Source organism: Grampus griseus, assembly GCF_964374135.1.
Source record: "Grampus griseus genome assembly, chromosome: 2".
In the NCBI taxonomy this organism is placed as follows: domain Eukaryota; kingdom Metazoa; phylum Chordata; class Mammalia; order Artiodactyla; family Delphinidae; genus Grampus; species Grampus griseus.
Window position 1 is genome coordinate 139781223 of NC_139018.1, and position 25817 is coordinate 139807039.

The 25817-nt window shown below is 46.6% G+C and overlaps 2 protein-coding genes and 1 pseudogene across 3 annotated transcripts; 2 read left to right on the plus strand and 1 right to left on the minus strand.

Annotated features, from left to right (window-relative positions):
- The first annotated feature begins 128 nt into the window (after positions 1-128).
- Positions 129-16330, plus strand: GDPGP1 (GDP-D-glucose phosphorylase 1). The gene is made up of 4 exons (XM_082647838.1): positions 129-492; positions 732-846; positions 13305-13361; positions 14451-16330. Exon 4 carries the CDS (start codon positions 14460-14462, stop codon positions 15615-15617), a length of 1158 nt encoding a protein of 385 aa, XP_082503964.1. The 5' UTR covers positions 129-492; positions 732-846; positions 13305-13361; positions 14451-14459; the 3' UTR covers positions 15618-16330.
- LOC309819326 (inhibitor of growth protein 1-like) lies at positions 2277-2609 on the minus strand (annotated as a pseudogene). Its single transcript has one exon. The product of its transcript is annotated as an inhibitor of growth protein 1-like (transcript).
- Positions 15613-25720, plus strand: TTLL13 (tubulin tyrosine ligase like 13). Its single transcript, XM_082649431.1, is given in 11 exon segments — positions 15613-15745; positions 18987-19128; positions 19130-19252; positions 19596-19636; positions 20370-20488; positions 22281-22406; positions 23097-23240; positions 23834-23919; positions 24209-24236; positions 24240-24440; positions 24934-25720. Coding segments are annotated over 10 exon segments (1212 nt in total). The 5' UTR covers positions 15613-15745; positions 18987-18997; the 3' UTR covers positions 25147-25720.
- Positions 25721-25817: the final 97 nt, after the last annotated feature.

Here is a 25817-nt window from a genome sequence, read left to right on the forward strand (position 1 = left end):
GGCGGGGCCCGCGGCGGGGCCGGACGTTCCAGGGCGGAGCCCAGGCCGCACGACCCCGCCTCCTGAATGGGCGGGACGGGCCGCGCCGCGTACCTGCGTGCAGCTTGCGCAGGCGTTAAGGGTGCCACGACCTCGCTATGGCCCCGGCAGGATTTCGGGGGAAGGCGAGCGTGTTTGCCTCACCTGCATTGCGTGGCGGGGGGGACGGGGCGGCTTTGTGTGGAGACCGGTAAGGGGCATTAGGGAAGTGTTTGGAGCAAAGGGTAACCGAGAAACCTTGTGACTCGCTGAGTGGCCCGAGGCGGTCGGCTGCCCCTCTGCCCAACGAGGGCTCTTCCACCCAGACGTTACCACCGAGCACCTGCCGTACGTGTTGCAACCCTCATACCACCTCTCCAGAAATAACCATAACCTTTCTGCCTACTGAGGCCGTTTACTGAGGGCCCACTGAAGCGCTCTGCATAGCTTCAGTTCTTACAACAGTTCTTTAAGGTAAGTTACCGTTTTACAAATTTGGAAATGCAGAGGCTCAGGAGAGTTCAGTGACTTGTCTAGACTCGGTCATTTACAAAGCCGTCTCTCCAGTCTAAGGCTCTTTTCAAGAATCCGCCCTGCTGTACTCATTCCAGCCTACGTGCTGTCCTCTGACCCCACCCTGCGTCCAGACTGCATGCTGGGGGAGGCAGGGATCGAAGCTGACCTGTTTGCTCTTGTCCCCTCTCAACTCCTAGGACAATGCTTGACACATGGTAGGCTCTCAATATTTACTGGATGTATGCATGAATGAATTAACCTACACTGTTCCAAAAGGTGAGGATCACAAGCTACTGCGTGGAGGAGGTGGAGGTGCGGTTAATTTTTTTTTTCCACATCTTTATTGGAGTATAATTGCTTTACATTGTTGTGTTAGTTGCTGCTGTATAACAAAGTGAATCAGCTATACGTATACATATATCCCCATATCCCCTCCCTCTTGCGTCTCCCTCCCACCCTCCCTATCCCACTCCTCTAGGTGGTCACAAAACACCGAGCTGATCTCCCTGTGCGATGCGGCTGCTTCCCACTAGCTATCTGTTTTACATTTGGTAGTGCATATATGTCCATGCCACTCTCTCACTTCGTTCCATCTTACCCTTCCCCCTCCCCGTGTCCTCAAGTCCATTCTTTACGTTTATGTCTTTATTCCTGTCCTGCCCCTAGGTTCTTCAGAACCATTTTTTTTTGAGATTCTATATATATGTATCAGCATACGGTATTTGTTTTTCTCTTTCTGACTTACTTCACTCTGATAAAAGACTCTAAGTTCACCCACCTCACTACAAATAACTCAATTTCGTTTCTTTTTATGGGTGAGTAATATTCCATTGTGTATATGTGCCCATCTTTTTTTTTAATTTATTGATTTTTTTTATTTTTGGCTGCATTGGCTCCTTTGTTGCTGTGCACGGGCTTTCTCTAGTGGTGGCGAGCGGGGGCTACTCTTCGTTGTGGTGCGCAGCCTTCTCGCTGTGGTGGCTTCACTTGTTGCGGAGCACGGGCTCTAGGTGCACAGGCTTCAGTAGTTGTGCCACGTGGGCTCAGTAGCTGTGGCTCGTGGTCTCTAGAGCGCAGGCTCAGTAGTTGTGACGCACAGGCTTAGTTGCTCTGTGGCATGTGGGATCTTCCCAGACCAGGGCATGAACCCATGTCCCCTGCATTGGCAGGTGGACTCCTAACCACTGTGCCACCAGGGAAGCCCATGCCACATCTTCTTTATCCATTCATCCACCAATGGACACTTAGGTTGCTTTCCATGTCGTGGCTATTGTAAATAGTGCTGCAGTGAACATTGTGGTACATGACTCCTTTTGAATTACGGTTGTCTCGGTATTTGCCCAGTAGTGGGATTGCTGGGTCATATGGTAGTTCTATTTAGTTTTTTAAGGAACCTCCATACTGTTCTCCATAGTGGCTGTATCAATTTACATTCCCACCAGCAGTGCAAGAGGGTTCCCTTTTCTCCACACCCTCTCCAGCATTTATTGTTTGTTTGTTTGTTTGTTTTTTTAATTCAAACCTATATTTGCAGTTTCTAAAATGCTGATCCATAGACCACTCTCTCGTTACACATGTGCACCAACGGAAAAGCAAAGAGAACCCTGGTCATCCCACGAGAGGAACAGCTCCTCATCCAACAGTCTTCAGAAGGCTACACGTGCAATCCCTGAGCCCATCCAGGTGGCGATGCAATAAATACACAGCTCGCCCTGCTCGCCTCGGTCCAGCCAGGCCCGCCACTACCTGTTGTAGGCCCACTCCTTTTTGGACTTCTCCAGGGCCTTGTCCATGGTCTTCTCGTTCTCCCCTCAACATTTGGGGCAGTACCACTTGCCCTTGGGTTTATGGTTCAGCCCCACGCAGGAGAAGTGGAACCACTCGATGGGGCACTCGTCATTGTCACAGCCGATCATCTCTCCATAGGAGACCTGATTGCACAGACAGTACGTGGGCTCGTTCAGGTCAATGGGAAGGTCCGCAGGGGATGCTTCCCTCTCGGCTTTGGCCTTGGAGCGTTTCTTCTTCTTGGAGGCCTTCACCTTCTTCTCTGTAGATTTTTTGATGATGGCCATTCTGACCCGTGTGAGGTGATACCTCATTGTAGTTTGATTTGCATTTCTCTAATGATTAGTGATATTGAGCATCCTTTCATGTGTTTGTTGGCAATCTGTATATCTTCTTTGGAGAAATGTCTGTTTAGGTCTTCTGCCCATCTTTGCATTGGGTTGTTTGTTTTTTTGATACTGAGCTGCATGAGCTGCTTGTATATTTTGGAGATTAATCCTTTGTCAGTTGCTTCACTTGCAAATATTTTCTCCCATTCTGAGGGCTGTCTTTTTGTCTTGTTTATGGTTTCCCTTGCTGTGCATAAGCTTTTAAGTTTCGTTAGGTTTCATATGTTTATTTTTGTTTTTACTTCCATTTCTCTAGGGGATGGGTCAAAAAGGATCTTGCTATGATTTATGTCATAGAGTGTTCTGCCTGTATTTTCCCCTAAGAGTTTTATAGTGTCTGGCCTTATATTTAGGTCTTTAATCTACTTGAGGTTATTTTTGTGTATGGTGTTAGGAAGTGTTCTAATTTCATTCTTTTACATGTAGTTGTCCAGTTTTCCCAGGACCACTTATTGAAGAGGCTGTCTTTTCTCCATTGTATATTCTTGCCTCCTTTATCAAAGATAAGGTGACCATATGTGCATGAGTTTATCTCTGGGCTTTCTATCCTGTTCCATTCTGTCCTTTCTATCCTGTTCCTGTTCTATCCTGTTCCATTGATCTATATTTTTGTTTTTGTGCCAGTACCATACTGTCTTGATTACTGTAGCTTTGTAGTATAATCTGAAGTCAGGGACCCTGATTCCTCCAGCTCCATTTTTCTTTCTCAAGATTGCTTTGGCTTTTCAGGGTCTTTTGTGTTTCCATACAAATTGTGAAATTTTTTGTTCTAGTTCTGTGAAAAATGCCATTGGTAGTTTGATAGGGATTGCATTGAATCTGTAGATTGCTTTGGGTAGTATAGCCATTTTCACAGTGTTGATTCGTCCAATGCAAGAACATGGTATATCTCTCCATCTGTTTGTATCATCTTTAATTTCTTTCATCAGTGTCTTATAGTTTTTTGTCTCCTTAGGTAGGTTTATTCCTAGGTATTTTATTCTTTTTGTTGCAGTGGTAAATGGGAGTGTTTACTTAATTTCTCTTTCTGATCTTTTGTTGTTAATGTATAGGAATGCAAGAGATTTCTGTGCATTAATTTTGTATCCTGCCACTTTACCAAATTCATTGATTAGCTCTAGTAGTTTTCTGGTAGCATCTTAAGGATTCTCTATGTAAAGTATCATGTCATCTGCAAACAGTGACAGTTTTACTTTTTCTTTTCCAATTTGGATTCCTTTTATTTCTTTTTCTTCTCTGATTGCTGTGGCTAAAACTTCCAAAACTATGTTGAATACTAGTAGTGAAAGTGGGCAACCTTGTCTTGTTCCTGATCTTAGTGAAAATGGTTTCAGTTTTTCACCATTGAGAACAATGTTGGCTGTGCGTTTGTCATATATGGCCTTTATTATGTTGAGGTAAGTTCCCTCTGTGCCTACTTTCTGGAGAGTTTTTATCATAAATGGGTATTGAATTTTGTCAATAGCTTTTTCTGCATCTGTTGAGATTATCATATGGTTTTTATCCTTCAGTTTATTAATATGGTGTATCACATTGATTGATTTGCATATACTGAAGAATCCTTGCATTCCTGGGATAAACCCCACTTGATCATGGTGTATGATCCTTTTAATGTACTGCTGGATTCTGTTTGCTAGTATTTTGTTGAGGATTTTTGCATCTGTGTTCACCAGTGATATTGACCTGTAGTTTTCTTTTTTTGTGACATCTTTGTCTGGTTTTGGTATCAGGGTGATGGTGGCCTCGTAGAATGAGTTTGGGAGTGTTCCTCCCTTTGCTATACTTTGGAAGAGTTTTAGAAGGATAAGTGTTAGCTCTTCTCTATATGTTTGATAGAATTCACCTGTGAATCCATCTGGTCCTGCACTTTTGTTTGTTGGAAAATTTTTAATCACAGTCTCAATTTCAGTGCTTGTGATTGGTCTGTTTATATTTTCTATTTCTTCCTGGTTCACTCTTGGAAGGTTGTGCTTTTCTAAGAATTTGTCCATTTCTTCCAGGTTGTCCATTTTATTGGCATATAGTTGCTTGCAGTGATCTCTCATGATCCTTTGTATTTCTGCAGTGTCAGTTGTTACTTCTCCTTTTTCATTTCTAATTCTATTGATTTGAGTCTTTTCCCTTTTTTTCTTGATGAGTCTGGCTAATGGTTTATCAGTTTTGTTTATCTTCTCAAAGAACCAGCTTTTACTTTCATTGATCTTTGCTGTCATTTCCTTTATTTCTTTTTCCTTTATTTCTGATCTGATCTTTATGATTTCTTTCCTTTTGCTAACTTAGGGGGTTTTTTTGTTCTTCTTTCTCTAATTGCTTTAAGTGTAAGGTTAGGTTGTTTATTTGAGATTTTTCTTGTTTCTTGAGGTAGGATTGTATTGCTGTAAACTTCCCTCTTAAAACTGCTTTTGCTGCATCCCATAGGTTTTGGGTTGTCATGTTTCCATTGTCATTTGTTTCTAGGTATTTTTTGATTTCCTCTGATTTCTTCAGTGATTTCTTGGTTATTTAGTATTTAACCTCCATGTGTTTGTATTTTTTACAGTTTTTTCCTGTAATTGATATCTAGTCTCATAGCATTGTGGTCAGAAAAGATGCTTGATAGATACGATTTCAGTTTTCTTAAATGTACCAAGACTTGATTTGTGACCCAAGATATGATCTATCCTAGAGAATGTTCCATGAGCACTTGAGAAGAAAGTGTATTCTTGTTGTTTTTGGATGGAATGTCCTATAAATATCAATTAAGTCCATCTTGTTTAATGTATCATTTAAAGCTTGTGTTTCCTTATTTGTTTTCATTTTGACTGATGTGTCCATTGGTGAAAGTGGGGTGTTAAAGTCCCCTACTATTTTTGTGTTACTGTCAATTTCCCCTTTTATGACTGTTAGATTTGCCTTATGTATTGAGGTGCTCCTATGTTGGGTGCGTAAATATTTACAATTGTTATATCTTCTTCTTGGATTGATCCCTTGATCATTATGTAGTGTCCTTCTTTGTCTCTTGTAATAGTCTTTATTTTAAAGTCTGTTTTGTCTAATATGAGAATTGCTACTCCAGCTTTCTTTTGATTTCCATTTGCATGGAATATCTTTTTCCATTCCCTCACTTTCAGTCTGTATGTGTCCCTGGGTCTGAAGTGGGTCTCTTGTAGACAGCATATGTACGGGTCTTATTTTTGTATCCATTCAGCCAGTCTGTGTCTTTTGGTTGGAGCATTTAATCCATTTACATTTAAGGTAATTATCGATATGTATGTTCCTATTACCATTTTCTCAATTGTTTTGGGTTTGTTATTGTAGGTCTTTTCCTTCTCTTGTGTTTCCTGCCTAGAGAAGTTCCTTTAGCATTTGTTTTAAAGCTGGTTTGGTGGTGCTGAATTCTCTTAGCTTTTGCTCGTCTGTAAAGGTTTTTTTTTGGGTTCGCAGGCCTGTCACTGTTGTGGCCTCTCCCGTTGCGGAGCACAGGCTCCGAACGCGCAGGCTCAGCGGCCATGGCTCACGGGTCCAGCCGCTCCGGGGCACGAACCCACGTCCCCTGCATCAGCAGGTGGACTCTCAACCACTGCGCCACCAGGGAAGCCCAGTGTAAAGGTTTTAATTTCTCTGTCGAATCTGAATGAGATCCTTGCTGGGTAGAGTAATCTTGGTTGTAGGTTTTTCCCTTTCATCACTTTAAATATGTCCTGCCACTCCCTTCTGGTTTGCAGAGTTTCTGCTAAAAGATCAGCTGTTAACTTTATGGAGATTCCCTTCTGTTATTTGTTGCTTTTCCCTTGCTGCTTTTAATATTTTTTCTTTGTATTTAATTTTTGATAGTTTGATTTATATGTGTCTTGGCATGTTTCTCCTTGGATTTATCCTGTATGGGACTCTCTGCGCTTCCTGGACTTGATTGACTCTTTCCTTTCCCATATTAGGGACGTTTTCAACTATAATCTCTTCAAATATTTTCTCAGACCCTTTCTTTTTCTCTTCTTCTTCTGGGACCCCTATAATTCTAATGTTGGTGCGTTTAATGTTGTCCCAGAGGCCTCTGAGACTGTCCTCAATTCTTTTCATTCTTTTTTCTTTATTCTGCTCTGTGGTAGTTATTTCCACTATTTTATCTTCCAGGTCACTTATCCATTCTTCTGCCTCAGTTATTCTGCTATTGATTCCTTGTAGAGAATTTTTTATTTCATTTTTTGTGGTGTTCATCATTGTTTGTGTGCTCTTTAGTTCTTCTAGGTCCTTGTTAAATGTTTCTTGTATTTTCTCCATTCTATTTCCAAGATTTTGGATCATCTTTACTATCATGACTCTGAATTCTTTTTCAGGTAAATTGCCTGTTTCCTCTTCATTTGTTTGGTCTGGTGGGTTTTTGCCTTGCTCCTTCATCTGCTGCGTATTTCTCTGTCTTTTCATTTTGCTTAACTTACTGTGTTTAGGGTCTCCTTTTCGCAGGTTGCATGTTCGTAGTTCCTGTTGTTTTTGGTGTCTGCCCCCAGTGGGTAAGGTTGGTTCAGTGGGTTGTGTAGGCTTCCCTGTGGGGGGGGACTGGTGGATGAGGTTGGATCTTGTCCTTCTGGTGAGCAGGACCATGTCCAGTGTTGTGTTTTGGGGTGTCTGTGAACTTAGTATGATTTTAGGCAGCCTCTCTGCTAATGGGTGGGGTTGTGTTCCTGTCTAGTTGTTTGGCATGGGGTGTCCAGCACTGGAACTTGCGAGTCGTTCAGTGGATCTGGGTGTTAGTGTTGAGATGAAGTTCTCTGGGAGAGCTCTCGCCGATTGATATTACATGGGGCCAGGAGGTCTCTGGTGGTCTAGCGTCCCAAACTCGGCTCTCCCACCTCAGAGGCTCCGGCCTGGTAGCCGGCCGGAGCACCAAGACCCTTTCTACCACATGGCCAGGTACGTGGGGAGTTTTTTGCCTTTTGGGAAGTCTGAGGTCTTCTGCCAGCATTCAGTAGGTGTTCTGTAGGAGTTGTTCCACATGTAGATGTACTTTTGATGTATTTGTGGGGATGAAGGTGATCTCCATGTCTTACTCCTCCACCATCTTGAAGGTACTCTCTGATCCATGTCTGAAACTTCCAGTTCTGAAGCTTTGACAGCATTTCCTTCCCTCCATTCACAGCCACGTTTCTCTGCTAGCCTGTTGTTGGCAGGAGCCAGCTCCTCACAAGCTAGTGGACTGAGCAGGTCACTTCCTCACTGCTTGTTGGCTGGAAGTCTCAATCAGTTCTTTGCCATTTGAGTCTTTCCATAAGGTACCTTACACATGGCAGGTGGCTTCCATGTATATATGTCTCTGCAGATTCTCTCCCTGGTAAGCTGGTCTCGCACCAGCGTTCGCTGCCAGTCATGGAACTTCCAGAAGCTGAGGAGGCATGCTCCGAGGTTAATTATCTTTTATTGTTGTTTGTTTTCAGCTTTAATGAGGTATAATTTTTTTAATACAAATTTGTTTATTTATTTATTTTTGGTTGCCTTGGGTCTTCATTGCAGTGCACGGGCTTCTCATTGTGGTGGCTTCTCTCGTTGCAGAGCTTGGGCTCTAGGCGTGTGGGCCTCAGTAATTGTGGCTTATGGGCTCTAGAGTGCAGGCTCAGTAGTTGTGGCGCACAGGCTTCGTTGCTCCATGGCATGTGGGATGTTCCCAGACCAGGGCTCGAACCCGTGTCCCCTGCATTGGCAGGTGGATTCTTAACCACTGTGCCACCAGGGAAGTCCATAAATTATTAAATAGTTATTCTGAGTCATCCAGCAGTCCCTGGTAAGTCTGGTTAGCGTATTGTCCTTCCTGTGCCCGATCAACCCTTGACACAGTGATAAAACTGAGTGGCTGATTTAAAAATAACTCGTAGTGCTATTTTTAAACAAAACAATTATTTTGTTTCTTGGTTGGATCTTTCAAAGATTTGTTCATTGATCATTTTTTAATTAAAATACCCTCCCTTGGATTTGTGAATTCTAACTTTTTTTTGTTTTCCAAGACATTTCATTCCCTGCTTGTAATATTATTTCCCTCTTCCTCTTTTCCTTGAGACATTACATAGGATGGCCACACAGGGTTTGTCTGACGTGGTGATATTTGTTGTTTGATGTTTGAGACCTAAATGAGCCAGGCATGTGAAGAATACCTGGGAGGAGGGTATTTTAGGCTGAGAGAACATAAATCACCAAGGCCCTGAGCAGGAGCACGTTTAGGAAGAGTGAGCAGCAGAGTAGGCCAAGGGAAGAGTGGTCTGGGAGGAGGTAAGAGGGGGAGGCACCGCTAAGCCTTGAGAGCCCGGAGGCCATGGTGAGGAAATGGACTTTGTTCTAGGGGCTCAAGGTCACATCCCTAGTGAATGGAAGAGCCAGAATTCAAACACCTTGTCAGCCTCCAAAACCACATCTCTCACTTTCCTGCCAGGATGATACTGACTACACAGGCTTGTTGTGAGGGTCACCTGAGTGCACTTGGAAAGCCCCCAACCCATGCCTCGCACAACATAGACATGCGAACAGTGTGCCCTTTCTCCTGGTTTTCCTATGTAGGTTCAGTCCTGTTGTGTGGTCACTATGATTTGTCACTTTCAAGTATTCCTCTTTATTCCTAGGTATTGTTTTTGCCTCCTAGTTCACTTGAATATAAATACAACCATACCCACTTTCTTTTTTTTTTTTTTTCTTTTTGCGGTACGCGGGCCTCTCACTGCTGTGGCCTCTCCTGCTGCGGAGCACAGGCTCCTGACGCACAGGCTCAGCGGCCATGGCTCACGGGCCCAGCCGCTCCGCGGCATGTGGGATCTTCCCGGACCGGGGCACGAACCCGCGTCCCCTGCATCGGCAGGCGGACCCTCAACCACTGCACCATCAGGGAAGCCCCATACCCACCTTCTATTGATTCTATTGACTGATATGTCTTTACTCATATTTTTAGCCTTTTGGTATCATCTTGGCCCTAGGTCCTTGGTCCTAGCCCCTGGCTTTTAATGTTACTCCAAATTTGTATCTAGCCCAGACCTTACCCTTAACCTCCAGGTTTGACTGTCCTACTGCCTACACCACTTTTCTTAGATGCCCAGGCTGCATCTCAGAGTCAATAATCAAAACTGAACTCTTGGTTTCTCCCTTCCTCTAGTCAACCTATTCTCACCGCACCTCCCCAGCATCTCCATCTCTGTAAATGCCACTGCAGTGCCTAGTTCCTGATGCCGAGTCACTCCCAGCTCTTCCTTTTCTGTCAGTCCCCATAGTCAGCCTGTCAGCAGGCCCTGTTGGTTCAGCCTTCAAAACATGACCCATATCCCCAGCTCCTTTGTCTCTGTTGCCATCTGTGTTGTCCAGTCGCCCTCACTGCTCACCTGGCCACCAGAGTGGCCTCCAAAGTGATCTCTGCTTCCCCTTTGCTCCCCTACAATCTATTTTCCACACAACAGTTAGAAAAAAGTTTATAAAATACCAGACGATCCTTATACTTAGAACCTGCCAGTGATTTCTTACTCCGTTTAGAATAAAATCCAAGTTCCTGACCATGAGGCATAAGGCCCTGCAGCTAATCTGGCCCCTGCCTTCCTCTCCAGCCTCATGGGGGGGCCCCGTCCCTTGGTCGGCCATACCTCAGTAACACTACCTCCTTTCTGTTCCTTGAACAGGCCACCCACCTGCCCTGCGAGACTTATGGCCTTGGACTTACAATTTCCTTTGCTTAGAGTACACACAGTTTCCTTTGCTTAGAGTACACTTTCCTCAGCTCTTCATTGTAGGCCTTTTCTCATCCTTCCTGTCTTAGTTCAGCTGTCATTTCAGAGGGCCCTGCCCCGCCCTCTTGTAGAAGTGGGATGCCCTGATCCCACCCCTTACTCACCCTCTGTTGTATCACTTGTTTATTTCCCACAAAATGCTCTCACCACGGGTAGTTAATATTTTCCTTTTGCTTATCATCTGACTCCACCCCGGGATGTAAGCTCCATAAGGATATGTGTGGACTTTGTTCTCTTTATTTGCTACAATTTCCCCATTGCCTCATACACAGCAGTTACTTCATAAGTACTTGGGTTTTGTGGCTCAGCTGAACGTGGAGCAGGGTGCACAGAAGAGGTGGCCCCAGAGTATCAACAGTGGGGATGACGTAGGCATTGATTCTGAATGAATTAATGAATGAATGAGTGAATGAGAGAGTAAGTGAATACTTAGGTTTAGCTCATCAAATGGTTGGATTTCTTAAATCTATTTTGAGACCCACTTAAATTTTTTCAAGTTGTGGTAAAATATACATAACATGGGGCTTCCCTGGTGGCGCAGTGGTTGAGAGTCCGCCTGCCGATGCAGGGGACACAGGTTCGTGCCCCGGTCCGGGAGAATCCCACATGCTGCGGGGCAGCTGAGCCCATGAGCCATGGCCGCTGAGCCTGTGCGTCTGGAACCTGTGCTCCGCAATGGGAGAGGCCACAACAGTGAGAGGCCTGCGTACCACACACACACACACAAAATACATAACATGAAATTTACCATCTTGATATTTTAAAAGTTGTAATTAAAAAACATGTAGCAGGGGCTTCCCTGGTGGCACAGTGGTTGAGAGTCTGCCTGCCAATGCAGGGGACACGGGTTCGTGCCCCGGTCCGGGAGGATCCCACATTCCGCGGAGCGGCTGGGCCCATGAGCCATGGCCGCTGAGCCTGCGCGTCCAGAGCCTGTGCTCCGCAACGGGAGAGGCCACAACAGTGAGAGGCCCGCGTACCGCAGAAAAAAAACAAACAAACAAACACGTATCAGGGCTTCCCTGGTGGCGCAGTGGTTTAGAATCTGACTGCCAATGCAGGGGACACGGGTTCGAGCCCTGGTGTGGGAAGGTCCCACATGCCGCAGAGCAAGTAGGCCCATGAGCCACAACTACTGAGCCTGCGCGTCTGGAGCCTGTGCTCTGCAACAAGAGAGGCCACGACAGTGAGGCCCGCGCACCGCGATGAAGAGTGGCCCCCACTGGCCGCAACTAGAGAAAGCCCTCGCACAGAAAACGAAGACCCAACACAGCCAAAAATAAATTAATTAATTAATTTAAAAAAATTCCTCCGTAAAAATACCACTAAGCTTTAAAAAAATAAAAATAAAATAAATAAAAAACACGTAGCATAGGGACTTCCCTGGTGGCGCAGTGGTTAAGAATCCGCCTGCCAATGCAGGGGACACGGGTTTGAGCCCTGGTCTGGGAAGATCCCACATGCCGCGGAGCAACTAAGCCCATGCGCCACAACTACTGAGCCTGTGATCTAGAGCCCGTGAGCCACAACTACTGAAGCCCGTGTGCCACAACTACTGAAGCCCGCTCGCCTAGAGTCCATGCTCGTCAACAAGAGAAGCCATTGCAGTGAGAAGCCCGTGCACCACAATGAAGAGTAGCCCCCGCCCACCGCAACTAGAGAAAGCCCGTGCGCACCAACAAAGACCCAACGCAGCCAAATATAAATAAATAAATTTATTTATTTATTTAAAAAAAATATGGCAGTCTTCAAAAGTTAAAAAAAAAAACACATAGCATAAAATTTAACACCTTAACCATTTCTGAGTGTATAGTTCAGTAGTGTTAAATATATTCACATTGTTTGGTAGCCAATCTCCAGACCTCTTTCCTTCTTGCAAAACTGAAACTCTATGCCCATTAAACAACAAACAATTCCTCATTTTCTCCTCCCGCCAGCCCTTGGGAACCACCATTCTACTTTCTGTCTCTATGAATTTGAGCACTTTAGGTCTCTTATATAAGTGGACTCACAATATTTGTCCTTTGGTGACTGGCTTATTTCACTTAGCATAATGTCCTGAAGGTCCATCCGTGTTGTAACATATGTCAGCATTTCGTGCTTTTTAAGGCTGAGTAACATTCCATTGTCTGTATATACTGCATCTTGTTTATCCATTTATCTATCGATGGATACTTAAGTTGCTTCCACCTTTTGGCTATTGTGAATAATGCTGCTATGAAAGTGGGTGTACAGATATCTCTTTTTGAGACCCTGCTTTTGGTTCTTTTGGATATATACCCAGAAGTGGGATTGCTGGATCATATAGTAGTTCTATTTTTAATTTTTTGAGGAGCTGCTGTACTGTTTTCCATAGCAGCTGCATCACTTTACATTCCCACCAGCAGTGCACAAGGGTTCCAATTTCTCCATATCCTTGCCAACACATGTTATTTTCTGTTTTTGATAGTAGCCATCCTAAAGGATGTAAAGTGGTATCTTACTGTGATTTTGATTTGCATTTCCCTAATTAGTGATGTTGAGCAGCTTTTCATGTGCTTGTTGGACATTTGTGTATCTTTGGAGAAATGTCTTGGGCTCACTTTCAATAGAATAATTAAAGATTTTATGTTTTATTGTCAATATTATGCTTAGCTCGAGTTTAAAAAAATTTTTTTTATTGTGGTAAAAAACGCATAAGATTTACCACCTTAACCATTTCTAAGTGTGCAATTCAGTAGTGTTAAGTATATTCCCATCGTTGTGCCGCCAGTCTCTAGAACTTTTTCATCTTACAAAACTGAAACTCTATACTCATTAAACTCAGCTTGACTTTTAATATGTTGTTTTGTATGTTCTTTGTTTTTTCTGTTTTACTAATATGAAGTTTCTGGACCAGCAGAGCTGAGGGTACCCAAACTTGTACTGAGGCAACTCTACTGAGGTAAGCTTCATTCTGAAGTCCCATCTGGGCCAACAGCAGGTCATCTCCCTGACACTTCTGGGTCCACAGGGCTCCAGGGGCCCAGTGGGAGATGAAGACAGGCACCTATATTTCTGCCTTAAAGGATTGGCCTAGGGCACTTATGATGGGCCATCCTCACCCAAATGGTTCTATGTATGGCCATTTGGAATCACTACACAACAGTGGAAAAGCTGTTGCCACGGAGTGCTCAGCTTTGAAACCTTGGCCATTCTCATGCACTGGAACACTGGTGCAGTTTTCTGGAGGGCAGTTTGACACACTGTCAAAAGCCTGAGCCATGAGCCTCCTCTGACCAGTGGTCTACTAAGATTTTATTTTAAAGGAAAATAAAAACATCTGCAAAGATAGATACACAGGATGTTCATCACAACATTGTATATAATAGTATGAAATTGGCAGCAACCTAAATGTACAGCAGTTAAAGATTTGTTAAAAAATTAAGATCCGGGACTTCCCTGTGGTCCAGTGGTTAAGACTCCGCACTCCCAATGCAGGGGGCAAAGGTTTGATCCCTGGTTGGGGAACTAAGATCCTAGATGCCACATGGCACAGGCAAAAAAAAAAAGTCAAGGTCCACCTACATATGAAAATGAGGCTAAATGTAAATTGTGATTTTTCCCTGGGCACTGGAATAGGGTTGTAATTTATCTTTATTTTTTTAATCCATTAAGAAAGTTTACTCAATATATATAATTTTTAGAAAGAGAATTTGATTTATATTTTTAATTCAGTAAAAATGTATGCTAATCTGCAGGTGATAATTATGAGTGATTTCTTTGTTTTCAGAATATTTTACCAGAGGCATATATTACTTTTGTAATCAGAGCAAAAAGTAAAGGTTATTTGAAAATAAAAATAGGAGAGTTCCCTGGTGGCCTAGTGGTTAGAATTTGGGGCTTTCATTGCCATGGCCCAGGTTCAGCCCCTGGTCAGGGAACTGATATCCCGCCAGCTGCGTGGCACGGCCAAATAAATAAATAAATAATAAAAATAAAATCTTTGGAAATGGGATAGCATCATGTATTTTTCACCTTATGATTGTTTCAGGTCAGCCCCATGGCTATTCCACATGGTTCAAATGAAACTTCCTATTTGCTACCTCCAAACAGTGAGGACTGGGGAGGGCACGGCATTCCTGACTTTGTCTATGGGCAGAAGGAACTCGTGCCAGAAGGAATTCAGTGGCCAAGGAGCGGACCCAGCCTTCTGGACACACTGCCACTGTCTCGCTTTGACTCTGCCCTCTGCTTGGCCTGGAGGCAGCGGATGGAGCTGGGGCTGTTCCGCTACTGTCTGGGGGAGCTGCAGACCCAAACGCTTCCTGGTGCCGTGGGTTTTGTTGCTCAGCTGAATGTGGAGCGAGGTGTGCAAAGAAGGAGCCCCCAGAACATCAGGAGCGTGAGGCAGGCGTTTGACCCTGAACAGTTTAACTTCAACCAGATCCGGCCAGGAGAAGTCCTCTTCCGCTTGCACCGGGAGGCCGATCTCCCCAGTGCTCTCCAGCAAGACGACATCCTCGTGGTGATCAATGTCAGCCCCTTGGAGTGGGGCCACGTGCTGCTGGTGCCCGAGCCCACCCGAGGGCTCCCCCAGCGCCTGCTGCCAGGGGCACTGCAGGCCGGGGTTGAAGCTGTGCTGCTGAGCTCACACCCAGGCTTCCGAGTCGGCTTCAACAGCCTGGGTGGCCTGGCCTCAGTGAACCACCTCCACCTGCATGGCTATTACTTGGCCCACAGACTGCCCGTGGAGGGGGCCCCAAGCAAACCCCTGGATCCTGAGGGCCGTCTGCATCTGCTCCAGGACCTCCCAGCTCCTGGCTTCCTCTTTTACACAAGCGGGCCAGGGCCCGACTTGGAAGCCTTGATAAGCAGGGTATGTCGGGCCACTGACTATCTGGCTGACCACGAGATTGCACATAACTTGTTTGTGACCCGGGGGGCTCCACCTGGAAAGACATCATCTTCCTCAGCCCTCACGGGGGTCCGAGTAATTCTTTGGGCCCGGAAGTCCAGCTTTGGGATAAAGGAAGGCGAGGCCTTCAATGTTGCCCTCTGTGAGCTGGCCGGGCACCTCCCTGTCAAAACGTCCCAGGACTTCAGCAGCCTGACAGAGGCGGCGGCTCTGGCCGTCATCCGAGACTGTCTGCTGCCCCCAGCCCAGGCGGGAGAGGTGCAGGCAGCACTGGTGGCCTTGATAGCCAAGGAGGAGCAGTAATCCTTCCAGAAGTATTTATTTTGTAACCGATCTAAGTCTCTTTCCGGGAAGCTGTCCATCATGATCATGTGGGCACTTCATGAATGCCTTCTCACCTGTCTCAGCCTAAGGGGAGGGATAAAGAACTGGTAAGTGGTCTCTTTAAGGAGGAGGATACCTTGGAGTAAATCGAATGAATGAGCCCTCATGGATGTATCTGCTGCTTTTCACCTTTCTTCTTAGATAAGCCCCAGGGATGTCAAGCCTATTGTTAAGAAGGGAGTGTGTGTAAGAGTTAACACACTCCTGACTCGTATATGCCAACTTTTCTCTTCCTTTCTTATCAAATCTTAGCAAAGTGATAGTTTATCACTTCCTCTGTTCTTGCCTCTCTGCCTGTTCTCTCTTTGCCCACCACTGAGTTGTATTTCTTCATCCTGCCCCTACATATGTCCCCTCCATCCATATGCCCTATTTATAGCACATTCTTCGCCTACCTGGCCACCTTGAATTTTCCTTCAGCCCCAAAGCTGAGTTGAGTGTTCTTCACATACATCATTTCATGTGAAAACAAGGTGTCCTCACAACTTGAAAGTTGCAGGTCCTCTTAATACCCCCATTTAACAGACGAAGATATGGAGGCTGACAGAGGTTTAGTAATTTGTCCAAGGTCAGATGGCTCAAAAGTAGTGGAGTCAGGACTGCAACGCAGGCAATCAGACACCTGAAGCTGAGCTGGGGCTGTGCACGTGTGACTGCCATGTTAATAAAGTCTCATTGAGATGAAGCAGAATATGCATCACAACCCATTTCATAAGAAAATCAGTTTGACATTTAAATTCCTATAAACAGTTTTTGGTCATCCTGTTTTGGGCACATTGCAGTAATTTCAGCTTAATGCCTCTTTGTGCAAGCCTTTGCAAATATGGGCTCCAATAACATCACTTTATTTTGCTCGCTCACTCTCTGAAGGGAGTGCAGATGACCATTAGAGTAAAGTGGACTTTGTGTGTCGAAGGTGATGAGTCCAAATACCAGGATTTCCCCAGTTTTTCCTTAGGATTAATGTTCAGAGGAAAGCCTTCTCTGGCCCCAAATAAGTTTTTCCACAAAAAGTAAAAGTCAAATAGGTTTTCTTTGTGGTGGTACTTCTTAGCCATGAATACTTTGTGAATCGTCCAGAAGGGGATTTATGGAAGCTTTTTCTGAGCTTGAATATGGAACACTTAGAAGACCCTTTGTATCCAGAGCCCTGGGCTTTGAGCACAGTAGGTAAGTAAGAAGGGACAGTCCAGCTCAGGGCCTCTCCACCGCTTTGCTTGCTTTTTGTTTGTTTTATTTTTTGATGGAAGGTCTTTTGTACTAAGGGGTTTTGGACTTGATCTAATGGGAAACCTTGAAGAGTTTTAAATTGGGGAGTAACAAATATGCATTTTAGGGCGAATACTTAAGCTGCAGTGGATGGATGGATGGATGAAGGAAGGAAAAATAGAATAAGGGAATCCAATTAAGAGGCTGCTTAATGGTGGCAATTAAGGCAAGAAATGATGGTTCAGGTACTAGAACAGTGCCTGGAACGTTAAATATCTGTTAAATATGTGCCTGGAACGTTAAATATTTGCATTGGTGCAGAAGCCCCATGGCCAGGGGCTTCTGCACCAATGGAAATATTCTCCTCTTGGGTCTCTGGAGCTTCTGTTATCTGAAGGAAGTGTCTGCTGGCCACATCCTATCTCAATATATGCTGCTTGCCTGGAAGCAAGCTCAGCTGGTCCCTCCAGGGCAGGTGAGCCTATCTTAGGGGGAAGACTGGGAGCTTCAGAGCCAACAGTAGAGCCAGCTGAATGATCTAGCCTTCTAAGCAGCTTAGCCTAGCGCTCCACATCCATTAAGAGTCAGTGTGGGGTGAGAAGTGGAGTCAGAAAGAGTGAGAAAATTGTGCGTCCTGAAAGGCAAGGGACTCCAAAGCCATTTCAAGGAGGGGGTAATAGAGTATCATACACTGAAGGGAGGTAAAGAAATCTATGAATCGGAAAATGTACATGTCTTTTTAGAGGAGCGAAATTTTTTAAGTGTCCTTTAGATTTAAGCACATGGGATAATCTTAAAGTGACAAATTGGGCGGAGTTTGGTGGAGGTGGCAATCAGAGGTAAAGCGGATGGACATCAGGAAAAGATGGCGAGAGTAAAGGAGCAGTCTGATGAGTACCTCCAGGGCACGTGTGATAATCACGGCCGTCCCTCCCAAGTGCTGGGACTGCTCGAGACATGGTTACTAATGGTTACTAATTACTTGGATAATTGGGGCTTCTCGTCCCGAACACTGCGTTGGCCAAATTCCGGGAGCTTGGCCCGCGGATTTAGGAAAGGGGGTGGGGCTCGTGCGAACTGGCGTGAAAGCGGAAGGACTAGAAGTCCTATCACGCATCGGGTCAGTTGCCGCAAGAGTCCGCCCTCCAGTGCCAGGCGCTCGATTGCGCTTCCTACGGCAGCCCAGGGGCAAACGTCTCAGGCACCCGCCCAATATGGCCTCTGCTGGCGCCAAAGTGGGTGTGGTTCTCGGAAAGGCCCCGCCCCCAGAACGCTTCTCCAATGGGGGCCGCCCTCGTGTCCATGGCGACGGCGGCGGCGGCAGCCTGCTTGCGTAAGGTGGCGCAGCCGGGATCTCCAAGATAGGTGTGAACCCCGGGTGCAGGGGGCAGCGGGCCCCCCTCGCGATCGCCGGGGATAGCCATTCCCGTGGAACAAGGAGGCGGTCCCGGAGGCCCAGCAACGCCCGGGAAGGAGCGAGAGCCGGCCGAAGGGCGGTCGTGAGCGACCAGCTGAGTCCAGCACCAGGCCGATAGGGGCGGACCCGGCAGCCCCTCCGCTCTCGGAACCTGCGGTGGGCATTGTCCGCCGGGGGCTTCCCCTCCGCTGTCAGAGCCCAGGGGGTCTTGGCCATTGGGTGCCTGGCCCCAGTGTGTCTGTATGGAGAAACTGAATCATGGGACAGGGAAAAGGCTGGCCTAGGCGACCTTTGGTCTTCAGCTCTATTTTTCAAAGTGAAGGCCCCCCCAGCACCTCCAGCCATCCCCCATTACATTCAAGAACAAAAAAGCTATGGTCATGGTCCCTGCCAGCTCAGTTCAGCTCCTGCATGCACCCCAGAGTATTGTATGGAGTGATCTTGGATAATTGGGGCTTGTCAGCGAATCTAACATCTCATAGGCATTCCACGGACCCCATTACCTATTTGGAAACATCCCATGCTGTAGTGGGACTGCTCTGTTATGAAGGAGCAGCAACATTCCCTTATAACACCATGAAGGTTCTTGGGTGGATTCCTGCCGTCCTTCCTGGGCCTGGAGGGAAGTCATATACATTTCACTCCCACCCCTCTCTCCTCAGAATCTAAGAGGATGGAACCAAGTACCTGTAAGACCAGCGAATCAGAGGAAAACTATGGTGAAGAAGAGGAATCCGAGGAGTGTGTTAAAGGAGAAGCTACCATCCCTTCTAACCCTTCTCAGCAGGCACTCTCGAAGGCTGACTAATGCATTTAGGAATGGAGTTCCTTTATCCATTGTAGCCAAGAAAATACCAAAGAAAATCATAACCCCAGCTGACCCAGATGAATTAGAAGTTGGGAGGAGAAAGAGAAGGTGGAAACACAGGTAACCGTTCCCTGGACCCCCTCACTTGCCCAGCTCCAGAGAGTAACCCTCTGCCCTTCAGCAGTCGGGCTGGGATCCAAAGTCTTCCCTTTAGCCTAGGAAAGAGAACAGGAAATACAGGAGGTCATTAGCCTTTTTGTACAACAAAAACAAAATTCAGAATCACTTCGGCTGGCTTAGTTTAGAATTTCAGCACATTTATATCATCCTGGTCTTTCCTTTAAGTGGCTTCTAAAGAAAATGAATTGCACTGTTAATCTGTTGGGTGTCTCTTCTTCTGGGTGCCTGGCAGCCCAGGGCCGTTCTCTCCTTCTGCCTGATTTCTGCTATTCCTCCATTCCAGACCCCTGGCCATCAATCTGACCAACTGCAAGTATGAGAGTGGTAAGCACCCAGCTCGTCACTCACACCACTGGGCATGAGAGGACATTTAGGGCTGCGGCTTTCACTCTGGAGGTGGTCCCCTCAATCTGCTCCCAGCCCCTGGATCTTGTTAGGCTGGCCTATAACCTGTACTGAGCCTCCTGGCTCAGCTACCAGTAGCTGACACATCACTGTTCCAGTTAGTCTCAGCAGTAGAGTAGGAATCTCCAGTTAGCTAACAAGAGAAAAAATGACAAAAATCACCATCCCTCCCCCCCACCCTGCCCCAGATTTTACCAGAGATGAGATGAGACCAGGTTAAAACTGTTTTTTCAAGGTAACTTTTGAGGTGGCTTCAGCAATTAAGAAAAAAGAAAAATCACCAGCTACGTTAGTCATTTCTTCCTCCCCTCATCCCCACTGGCATCTACGGGTGCCCCAAAGTGTGAGGCGCCAGTGTGACCCCTTCCGAGGGTCAGCTCTGCAGGCCAGAAACCATCCTAATTGAGAGGACTGACAGGAACAGAGATCCAGTCTATAGTTTTCTGTCAAATTTTGGAAGGACCCTGACAGCCTCATGAACTTGGAATTGTCGCAATGGTAACTAAACTGAGGTAAGCAGAGCTGAGGTAGGAACTACCTCCTTCTTCATTCCCACTCTCTGGTCAGGTCTGTTCCTTACCCAACCCAGCCGCAGTCCCAAGGTTTGCTGCCAGTGCCCAGGCTGGCTCCACTGACCTCCCTCTCTCCACAGTGCGTCGGGCAGCCCAAATGTGTGACCTGAAGGAGGTGGGGGAGGACAAAGAGTGGACTGTGTACTGGACAGACTGCTCTGTCTCACTGGAACGCATCATGGACATGAAGAGGTTTCAGGCACAACCTCCAGACCCAAGATCCTAAAGGAACTATGCCCCAGAATGACTACTCCTACCCTTGCACCCAGGCACCCCAGGCTGCCACTCTTGGTGGCTATACCCCTATGCAGAGCAGGAAAGGCCATGGCCAGGGGCTTCTGCACCAATGGAAATATTCTCCTCTTGGGTCTCTGGAGCTTCTGTTATCTGAAGGAAGTGTCTGCTGGCCACATCCTATCTCAATATATGCTGCTTGCCTGGAAGCAAGCTCAGCTGGTCCCTCCAGGGCAGGTGAGCCTATCTTAGGGGGAAGACTGGGAGCTTCAGAGTTAACAGTAGAGCCAGCTGAACGATCCAGCCTTCTAAGCAGCTTAGCCTAGCACTCCACATTCATTAAGAGTCAGTGTGGGGTCCTGCATGGCAGCAAGAAAGTCAGGAAAGATAGACCAGGGTCCACAAGAAGATATTAGTTCTTTTTCTTTTCTAAATTAATTTATTAATTTATTTTTGGCTGCACTGGGTCTCTGTTTCTTTGCCCCTTGGAGGGAGGGGGGCTGGGGGGACTACTTTACATTGCGGTTGTGTGGGCTTCTCATTGCGGTGGCTTCTCTTGCAGCAGAGCACGGGCTCTAGAGCGCAGGCTCAGTAGTTGTGGCGCACGGGCTTAGTTGCTCCGCCACATGTGGGATCTTCCCCGACCAGGGCTTGAACCCGTGTCCCCTGCACTGGCAGGCGGATTCTTAACCACTGCGCCACCAGGGAAGCCCCAGATATTACTTCTTCATGGTATTTTTGTTATCCTCTAATTGGGTCTTTGTGGCGGTTAGCAAACAAAAGTGTCTGTAGGCTTATTTTGAGAGAAGGCAAGCAGGGAGCTGAGACTATCACCTATCCCATGAATTACGGGAGAAGAGGGAGAGCAGGAGTGAGAGCGAGAGTGAGAGACTGCTAGAAGCGCTCAAAAAGCCCCTAAGAAGGGGCATGCAGAGAGCAGTTGTGAGATGAGGGTAACGATAACAGTATTTACTGAGGTCGGACACTGTTAAGTGCTTTTACATTCTCACCTCATTAAATCCTCAAAAAGATGCCCTTATGTGTTTTTTTGTTTTGTTTTGTTTTCTTGGCTTCGGCCACAGCTTGTGGGATCTTAGTTGCCCGACCAGGGATCGAACCCGTGCCCCCTGCAGTGAAAGCACCAAGTCCTAACCACTGGACCGCCAGGCAATTCCCAAAAGATACCCTTATATTAAGGACACTGAGGCTCAGAAATACTCAGTTCACACAGCTCATGGGGGGGGGGAAAGCAGAGAGCACTGAACCTTCCAGCACTGAGGGCCAGAGCAGTGGGGCGGGGGCTTCCAGCAGGCCACCCTGGCAATGCCTTGCCCTCTGAGAGTGCCACTGCCGTGCATTCCCTGGGGCTGCTCCTTAGTTTCCTTTCTCTTTGGGGAAATGTTTTCTCATTTGCTTTGTGTTATTCCGCACCAGTTATTCCTATAGGGCTAGTCCCCGGTAGTCTGAGGGATGTTATAAGGTGGCTAGAAGGCCCAAAGTCCTGGCTAGCCCTTCTCACCAACCCTCATTTGCTAACCTTGCTGTGTATGTGTGTTTTGGGGAGAGGCCAAGCAGCAGTTTCCCACCTGCCTTAGGGAGCCTTCCTTTTCTCCCTTGGGGACTAGGTGCAGTGTTTACCTCCACTGTGACTTCTCCCTTGACCTCCCCAGTCCTTTTCCACTGCTATCTGGAATGTTCAGGCCCCAGGAACTGCCCCTTACTCTGGGCGATAGTATAACCAACTGGCTCTGTTTCAGAAAGTCAACCACTTCCCTGGCATGACAGAAATCTGCCACAAAGATCTGCTGGCTCAGAACCTCAGCCGCATGCAGAAACTCTATCCTACTGAGTGTAACATCTTCCCGTGCATCTGGTGCCTCCCTGCAGAGTGAGTGAGCCTGGCTCCCCAGGTTGAGATTCTGGGGGAGGAAAGGGTTCGCCATCTCAGTTCCCACCAGACTCTGGCTCTGGGACCTAGAATGTCTCAGGGGGATGGAAGTAAAAGGGAAGTTTTAGCTGAAAAGAGAAGGTTAGGGCTTCCCTGGTGGCGCAGTGGTTGAGAGTCCGCCTACCGATGCAGGGGACACGGGTTCGTGCCCCGGTCCGGGAAGATCCCACATGCCGCAGAGCAGCTGGGCCCGTGAGCCATGGCCGCTGAGCCTGCGCGTCTGGAGCCTGTGCGTCCAGAGCCTGTGCTCCGCAAAGGGAGAGGCCACAACAGTGAGAGGCCCGCGTACCGCAAAAAAAATAAAAACAGTAACTACCGTATATGGTTACTGTGAAAAAAAAATTTTTTTTGGTTACTGTGAAAATTAAATGAGTTATTATGTATTGAAGTGCTTACAACAGTTTATGGTACATAGTAAGTACTTCAAAAGTACAGTCGGCCCTCCCTCCATATCTGCAGATGTGGAACCCGTGGATATGGAGGGCTGACACTATTTTATACAATGGACTTGAGCATCTGTGGAGTTTGGTATCCATGGGGGGTGGGGGTCCTGGATCCAATCTCCTGCAGATACTGAGTGAACACTGTATTATTACTTTTCCCTGGTGGGTTTGCATGCTCTCAGCCCTTCCTCATTGATGGCTTCAAGTTTGACATGCAAATGTATGTCCTGATCACATCCTGTAAGCTTCTTCGGATCTCCATGTATGAGGAGGGCCTGGCCGCCTTTACCACCATGCCCTACGTGGAGCCCAGCCACAGCAACCTGATAAGAGGCCAGCTGGGGAACTTACCTGGCAGTCCAGTGTTTAAGACTTCGCCTTCCAATGCAGGGGGTATGGATTCGATCCCTGGTCGGGGAGCTAAGATCCCACATGCCTCCTGGCCAGAAAACCAAAATATAAAACAGAAGCAATATTGTAACAAATTCAATAGAGACTTTAAAAGATGGTCCACATAAAAAAAAAATTCTTTAGAAAAAAAAAAATCCTTAAAAAAAAAAAAGGCCAGCCAGCAGGGCAGCACCCTCTTCTCTTCCACTGCCACGAATGCTGAGGTTCTGTGGAGAAACCAGGTAGAGGGGCTTGTCACACAGCTAGCTTGTCACACATGAACAAGGAGTGAAGCCTGGAGCGCCTTGGCACTTGGCTGGAAGGACAGCATTTAGGGGGTGCTGACTGCAGAAAAGCCATGCCTGCAGGAAGGGCACACCCCTTCCCCAGGAGCTTACAGAACAGTCCTCTATGAAGAGAGACAAGAGATGAGCCATCCAGGGGTGGGGTAGGTAATCAGAAGGCAACGAATGGCTGGAGAGAAGAACTGCATGAAAGTAGCCTGACCACAGGGCCACTCTTTTCCCAGGATGACATCTGCATGCACCTGACCAACTATGCCGTCAACAGACACAATGAGAATTTTGTCCGGGATGATGCTGAGGGCAGTAAGAGGTATGCCCTACTCTGTTTTCTCCTCTTTTTCTGCCCTTTAGCCCCACAGTCTCAGCAGAGCTGAGTTGGCCCTTGGGAGGTTGAGCTGGCTCAACCCTTATAGACCCCTGTCTTGTGCCTGACCACCAAGTGCAGCCCCAAACCCCACCCTATAATTAAACCCTGCTCCAAGCTGGCGGCAACCCCTCAAAGCACAAGGAACCTAGGCATGGAATTAGGATTAGTGTTAGGGAGCTTCCTGTCTGCAACCCGGCCCCACTGATCTTCCTCTGAGCACTGGGCCTCACAGGAAGCTGTCAACACTCAACGCCTGGCTGTGAGAGTACAGCTACGACCCCCGAGAGCTGTGGGGAGATATTGAGGACATCATCATCAAAGCCATCATCTCAGCACATTCTGTTCTTTGCCACAGCTACCGAACCTGTTTTCCCCAGTATCTGAGTGGAGGTACATGTGCCTGTTTTGAGATCCTTGGTTTTGACATCTTGCTGGACCACAAGCGGAAGCCCTGGCTGCTGGAGGTGAGGATTATCTCCTGGGCTTTGCAAAACCATGGTCCACCCCTGAACAGGACACCTGGGATAGGAGTGTACTCAAGTGGTGGAACACAGAATGGGGGATGCAGAGGCACTGGGGTAGATAGGATCTAGCAGAAGGTGTCAGACATTTGCACTTTTGACCTGCTAAATCCAGTCTTGGTGGTCTCTGGTCTCCACCGTAGGAACTCAGGTTTTGGATCCCAAAAGTTCCTCATGTAAGCCTTGCCTTTAAGGACACTATCGCTATAGAGTCAGGCTGTCTGATTTGCTCTCACCAGCCTATACACTGGAGGGATCTCTGTGGCAGAGTCCTGTGGTCTTGGAAGTCAGAACATCCAGCTTCCTTGGCTGAGGCCACAAAGGGGGGGGGGCACTGGAGGCGGATGTCTCTCCTAGAACCTCCAGCTGGGCCTGCAAGAATCATGACCTGCTCAGGTGGTCTAGGAAGGGGATGGATAATGACTCCTCCCGGCAGGTAAACCACTCTCCAAGCTTCACCACCGACTCACAACTTGATCGAGAAGTGAAGGATGCACTTCTCTGTGATACCATGACCCTTGTCAACCTCCAGGGCTGTGACAAAAGAAAGGTGACAGAAGAGGATAAGTGGCGAGTCAAGGAGCGGCTTTTCCAGTGCCACCAACAGCCAAGAGAAGCCAGGGGCCTCAGGTGTTTGACGTGTGTTTAGTTGTGTAGCTTACCTTATTACTTTCCTGAGAGTAAAAGTCCTTCTCTAGATGGAGAAGGCAGTCTGGGGTTGATTAGCTATTAAAAACATTTTTTTTTGCATCGATAATACACCACATATCATAGATAAGTGATGCATTATCTATGCAAATTCCAAAGACACAGTGAATAGTCTCTCTCCTACCCTCCTCCTCCAGCTACTCAGTTTTCCTCCCTGGAGCCAATCAATGTTCCCTGGGTCATGTGTATACTTTCACAAACATTTAATGCACATATATACATGTATTTATATAAATTGCTTTCTCCCTTTACCCAGACAATAGCATAACTTTCACACTGTCTGTATCCTACTTACCAATGCATTTTACAGCTATTTATGCATTTTATAGCTATTTCCTATTAGCATGTAAGGAACTTTATGGGGTTTGTTCTTTTTTTTTTTTTTATTTTCAACAAAGCTCCTCTAGAAACCATTACCTAAGAAGGCTTATAATTATGAAACAGAGAAAACAGTTTAGTCATTCAATAATAGGTTATTGTTTAAATCAGTATTGTTTACCCACTGTTGTTTTAATTGTAAGATGGGTTACAAACATGGTAATGTGTTGCTGATACTCAATTATAATTTGTTAATAATAAAAATGACTTGAGTAGAGTATTATTCCTGTAATA